Source organism: Mytilus edulis, chromosome 10, assembly GCF_963676685.1.
Source record: "Mytilus edulis chromosome 10, xbMytEdul2.2, whole genome shotgun sequence".
Classification (NCBI taxonomy): domain Eukaryota; kingdom Metazoa; phylum Mollusca; class Bivalvia; order Mytilida; family Mytilidae; genus Mytilus; species Mytilus edulis.
In genome coordinates this window covers 61,251,856-61,258,500 of record NC_092353.1, presented here as the reverse complement: position 1 = coordinate 61,258,500, position 6,645 = coordinate 61,251,856, and the positions used below count along the sequence as shown (strand labels likewise).

The 6,645-nt window shown below is 32.9% G+C and overlaps 1 protein-coding gene across 1 annotated transcript; it reads left to right on the top strand.

Moving 5' to 3' along the window:
- The first annotated feature begins 319 nt into the window (after positions 1-319).
- LOC139491624 (E3 ubiquitin-protein ligase TRIM71-like) lies at positions 320-2,159 on the top strand. Its single transcript, XM_071279406.1, has one exon. The coding sequence runs from the start codon at positions 408-410 to the stop codon at positions 1,941-1,943; it is 1,536 nt and encodes a 511-aa protein (XP_071135507.1). The 5' UTR covers positions 320-407; the 3' UTR covers positions 1,944-2,159.
- The last annotated feature ends 4,486 nt before the right edge of the window (positions 2,160-6,645 follow it).

The window sequence follows — 6,645 nt, the reverse complement described above, 5'->3', positions numbered from 1 at the left end:
CTTGTCCATCATTATTTTTTTTTTAAATGGAGACATCCCATATATCACTGCATGTGATACACTGAAACCAGTCTCAATATTCTTTTCCCCGTGCTATGAATTCAGCAAAGTCCGTGCCAATTTTTTTCAGACTTGTAATAAGCAAAATTCAAGATATATCTTGCTTTGAGCCTCTTGTTTATTTTTGAATAAACGACAAACTTTAATATTGATATCTGATCAACTATTTTCACTCGTTTCGACTTGTCATTTAAACTCCACACTTATATTTACATATTTCAATTTAATATATCTATTTATATCTATTGATTTCGATATACACAAGACATATATAATTCGCTCGCATAAATGAACCTTCTGCGTAAATAAATGTGTGTCTACTAGTACTACTACTGACAATTTAAAGAATGGATGGTCATTTGTCTGCACGCTTAGGTACAGTGAGATGTAGCAATCACAGAGGACAGAGACCGGAATATTTTTGTTGTGAACAACTCATCTGTAGCCTTTGTCAGGTAGGACATTCAAACCACGAATCACTTTGTACAATTGAAACGAAAAGAAACGACATTCAAGAAAGTGTACCTTATTTTCTAACGAAACTTGGCGAAGTAAGAGCTAATACAGATCGGCAAATTTCGAACTACGAATCCATGCTCGAACGGAACTCAAGAGAGCAGACGAACAACAAGAAAAATATTCATAAAAGGATACAAGGAGTAATTGATTATTTAAAGAAAATAGAATCTTCCCTAAAAGAAGACTGTCAAAAAAGACACGAAAAAGTGAGTGAAATCTTGAACAAGATTATTGACGAATGCAAAACAACTTTGATTGAAGTTCAACAAATAAAAACGTCTTGTGACCGGATTCCATCGTTTAACTCTGCTTTAGAAACTGTCCGTGTTGGAGTTCGAGTAAATCAGCAGTTGGGAGAACTCGATTCAAAAGACAATCATCAACCTCTACCACAAATCCCAGAGTTCATATCTCCTCACAATCTGCCAGGTAATGGATTACTCAGAAAAATTATTGGAACTATGAATGATGGACTTGATATGGATTCTGACTGGACAACTGATGAAAATGAAAAATTTGAGATCAAAGAAAAATTCGAATGGAAGCAGAAACGTATAGGAATATCACCTCTAGGAAGAGATAGGGCGTGGTTGTATCCTATGGATACCGGTGGGAATATTTTCTTAATTTCACAAAAAGGTGAATTGGTAAAAGAAATAAAAAACGAAAAACGCAGAAAAATAGAGAAAATTCATACAACGAATCGTATGAATGCCTGGGTAACAGACATAGAAAAATGTAGCATTAAAGTATTGAGAGAAACCGGCGAACTTGAACATAGATTTCATGTTGCACCTTTTCACCCATTTGGAATATGCCCCACAAAATCTGGGGAGGCAGTCTGGATTTGTTTGGCTGATAAATCATCGTTTATTCCAGAGTTGAAAGGACGGACAATGGTAGCAAAAATGACCACTTTTGGGGAGAAAGTGTGCGAAATTGAATCTCCTGGCGGCAAAACACACTTTACATTTCCGTATAGATGTACTGAAAATATTAACGAAGATTTAATTGTCGTTGATCGAATCAAAGAGACTAAAGGACAGATTTTTATTTTTGATAAGAGTTGCCAACTAAAATGCGGTTACATTGGAACTTCTGTTGATCGGGAATTCGACCCACATGACGTTTGCTGTAACAGTAAAGGGAACATAATCATTTCGGACTATTCTAATCATGCAATACACATTTTGTCACTAGATGGGGTTTTAGAAAGACTTTTGAAAATGGACTCAAAGGAATTCTTACATCCGTTGTCAGTAGCTACTGATGATATTGACAGGGTCTGGATAACGTTTCACGATGGGAAATACAACGTAATAATTATCAACAATTATGTTAATTTCCTTGAAAGAGGAACATAAAATAATAATGTAATGTTCTAGTAAAACAATTAATATTTGGCCTTATTCGGAACATATATAGTGCAATTTTAATTATTCAATTAGCACCTAAAATACCCTTGATAACTTTCAAACTATGTTTTTGTTGTTGTGACAATAACTTCCCTGCATCCTGTTAATTTTTTCAAACATTATTAATTGCAATTCCTGGTACAATTCTCAATAAAAGGCCACATTTGAGATCTTCTACTTCAAATATATAGTGGCCGCTTTCAACAAACTGAAGAGTATGTCACAGGATGATAAATTAAAACAAGACATATTCATTTTATAGCTGGCTATGCGATATTGGCTTTGATCATTGTTGAAGATCGTACGGTGACCTATAGTTGTTAATTTCTGTGTCATTTGGTCTCTTGTGGAGAGTTGTCTCATACTAGCAGAAAGTGTGTTAAAAAGAATATGTCCCCGTCTTAAAACAGCTAGATGAAAACAAGGGATATAAAAGGTTCCTCTGTACAACTTCACAAATACTTTGAAACTATATACTGTTGACCAGTAGTCTTTAATTGGCGAATCAAATAGTTTTGTTTATTTGGTTTGTGCTGATCTGTATTTTCAATAGTTTTTCTAGTGATTTGTGAATTTGTTTGTCAAGTCTTTTTGCTGTCATAGTGATGCCAATTTATCTCGACTTATTATATAGTTGACTATGCGGTTTGGAGAGTTGTCTCATTGGCAGTCATACTAAATTTTTTTATATTCAGAAACCCATGGTACCTTCATATCTTCCACCTCTTTTTGTTTAAGTGAAAACATACTGATATTTGGAAGACTTATATATCATTATGAATCATAAAAAAAAAAGTTTTTAAAACCTGACAAGAGAGATAACCATTATTAACAATCAAATATATACTGCATGTTTATTATTCCAAGAGTAAACCAGAACTGTGTCCTTGTACATTATATGGCAAACTTTATTTTTCTGTGCTTGCTACTAAGATTTCATAATTCAACAATTTTCATTTCACTGCGATGTGCTGTTCTTTTATTTTAAATTGAGATATATGGAAAAGAATGCGAACAACCTATGACACGTTCATCATATTATACAAATTTGAAATCATAGGCGGATCCATATGTTCAATTCCCCGTTTTCGACCTGGACATGTTTCCTGAGAAGGGCAAAAACAATGCACCAACTTACTACATAAGAAATTAAAAAAACAATTAAAAGATCAACAGACCAGGTGGTTTAGAATTATAAATCGATTCTTAAAAGAATCAAGAACTGAACAAAAACAAAACAATATCTTTATATATATAAGAGGATTAAATAATGTTTTGATAAATCGAAGAAGATAGGGATGATTCTGAAGGAAGACTGTACATATTAATAACGGTATAAACGGTACCAATTTTGCTGCACCAGATGCGCATTAGGAAGTGATGCTCGAGTTCAAAATATTTGAAAATCCAAATCTTATTTATAAAAACTAAACACTTATAAAAGTAGGATTATTAAATGCAATTCATCAAATACTAATATTTTTAAAAAGGTTGCAATCATAAATTTGTCAGTAATGGAATAAAGGTCAACCAACATATATAGGAAATTGAAACAAAAGAAACGTAAATCTATGCAGGCGCGGATCCAGAGGGGGGGTTCCGGGGGTTGGAACCCCCCCTTTTTTTGGACGATCAATGCATTTGAATGGGGACATGTAATTGAAACCCCTCTTTGTCCTGGGTTAGGACCCCCCCCCCCCTTTTTAAAATAGCTGGATCCGCCCCTGCTATGTATCAACCACATATAGTTTTTGAAGTAAAAATCATGTATTAGAAATAAGTGATTTGATGACTTTAAGAAGGTGTATGTGCTTTCCGTACAAATGTTTCCCTATTTTGAAAGAACTCAATCAGTAAAATATCAAATGATAAAAGAGATAAGTGTATAGTTCAACAAGCCAATAACTAAATTTTAGCAAAATGTGTGACGTAGCTCTCATACATATTAAACTTGACCTTAAATGTTATAGATGTAAGAAGATGTGCAATACAATGTAATTGTGATGGGACCACCTAATGTTGACGTATTTGTTCGTTTGATTGGTTTCTTATTGATGTTTTCCCTGCATTCCTCTGTATCCATAACAAATTAGACCTGACCATTATTAAACCAGGACAAATGTCTAACACCTCTTAACTAAACATTGCTGTTCCTATGGTCAACATATCAAATTGATACAAATGGATATTGTTTTGTTCTGACGTTTGTGCTATTGTCACATCTTGTTATCTACTGACAAATTATCCATATATTATGGTGTTTAATTTCTTTTAATTAAAAATCGATGATGTTATATATATGGAATCGATGTATTCTTGTTGGGTTTATTATGTATATATACTATATACTTTTAATGTAAAACAAGGCGAGATAAAAATTCGGGATGATTTAGATCCAAAAATGTTATTTGAGACTATTAATTAAAAATTAAAGATGTCACACTTTTAAAAACAGTTCCTTTTCTTTAATAACATCAGAGACATATATATTTGTATATATTGATAACATTGTATGCCCAAAGCACAATCATACATGCAAGACTTGTTTGGCAATACGTTGTTTCAACCCATATATTTTCCTTTAAAATTGGAGCTCACAAAAGACTTACAGCACACATAAATAAACGAACTTTGATTTTCAAGTCTAAAAGATGTTTACTACATCATACTGGACTGAAATCAGGAAATCAGGAATTACAACATGGGATTTAGTACTTTAATATCAATTCAGCAAAATGAACGTATATATGCATTATTATCACATATTTTGTACTGATATGTACGTTTTTGCATGGCCAATAATAGCCGGAAGTCAAGGTTGGTTATCAGCCCTCGGGGCCGATATCGATATCAGCCCTCGAAATCCATATCAAGCCCCGAGTTTAACTTCCGCTAATCTGTCAATCAAAGGCTATTCGTAAACAAGTTGAACACAATGAAAAAATTTAGAAAGTAACAAATGTGCTGTAGAAGAAAAAAGTAGAAATCAACAGTGCAAATCACAAAAGTTCCCGTAAAATTTTGACGTCATGTAGAATTTAGAAAATATATGACGCCACACTGAGTATCGATATCGGATTCTTCCTAAGCATTTTTTTAAATTTGTAATGTAAAACTTTAAAGTCGTTTAATATTTGCAATTCTTAGAATTATATATTTATTGTTAATTATTTCTGAAACTTTTCACAAAACGTTGTTAACCTACTGTGATACGAACTTTTCTTTAACTCACATTGATATATTTATTTTTCAAGTTCGTTGAATATCTTTAGATTTTTGATGAAATATCAAACATAATTTGGTGTAAGCTATTTGTTTTCTCCTGCTTGAAAATATGTGATAAATAGATTATGACATGTCATTTTCCATATGGCCCTGGTATCAGCCCTAGACTCCCATATCAAGCCAAAGACATTTTAAACTATATGTACCGTAATAATCTAGAATCCTAGTTCTTTTTCGATAGGTGAATATGCTGTTTTATTCAAAATCCAAAACATATAGAGAAATATACATTTGTACTCAATTTATATCAATATGGAATAATCTTTTACATCTTATCTGTTTCTTGACATTACTATACCAGCACCAAACGTCTATTTTGACAATGAACGTTTCTCCATTTGTGTTCCAATACGCAATTAAGAGTCCAAATCTAATACAAAAGATTGAAGGACAAATAAAACAAAAAGGACCAAAAAAAATCTGATATGCAGGAGAGAAATGTAAAAAATAAAATATGACAACAGCAAATTTCATTAACCAGATATCAACAGTTGTATTCCAGAACCAAGTACAGGCTACTTGGCTTGTGTTACACTCAGGGACTAAGGGTCTACCAGCAGAGCTATCTACTCAATAATATCAAAAAAATTTACAGTACCAATTTGACTGACTCTTCAGTTATGCAAGAATCTAAAACCTAAAAGAGCTGATAGCCCTCCCTCCCCCCTAAAAAAAAATCCTATAGATTTTGACTGCATGTAAAAGAATATTCCATTCAAATAGACAGAAGGGGAGGCAACCAAAAGTATTCCTTTCATGAAACCTTCATGTATGGGGTTACATGTATAAAGGAGGGACAAAAGATACCAGAGGGACAGTCAAACTCGTAGATTGAAAATAAACTGACAACGCCATGGCTAAAAATAAAATGAAAAACAGACATATAATAGTAGAGAAGACACACATAGAGAACTAAAGACTAAGCAACACGAACACCACCAAATCTTGGGATGATCTCAGGTGCTCTGGAAGGGTAAGCAAATCCTGCTCCAGTGGTTCATTTTGTTGACTTTGTATATCTTCATTTACTGTGGTATCAATCATCAAGCCAAAACTACTAGTTCATATGTTTTATTAACTGAAAAAATAGTAGTAAAATAACATTTGTTTCTTGAATTGGAGACCAAGGATGTTTTAACTTGTTTGGTAAAAATTGGTCAGAATTTGATAACTTTATTCAGAATTTATCTGAAATTACATGCTTGCTTTTCAATAAGTGTAACAACTACCCTTTCCAGGCAACTTTAGTAAGGTTTTAATGCATATTTTTTTCATTTCTCCCCTGGATGAAGTTTGGATTCTTTACTGACTGCTCATCCAGTCATAACAAGACTGGATACAAAGGTCAAATAACTAAAAGCATATA

Bases quoted from the DNA above. Each gene is read 5' to 3' on its own strand.
- LOC139491624 (XM_071279406.1), top strand. From the start codon at position 408: ATGGATGGTCATTTGTCTGCACGCTTAGGTACAGTGAGATGTAGCAAT.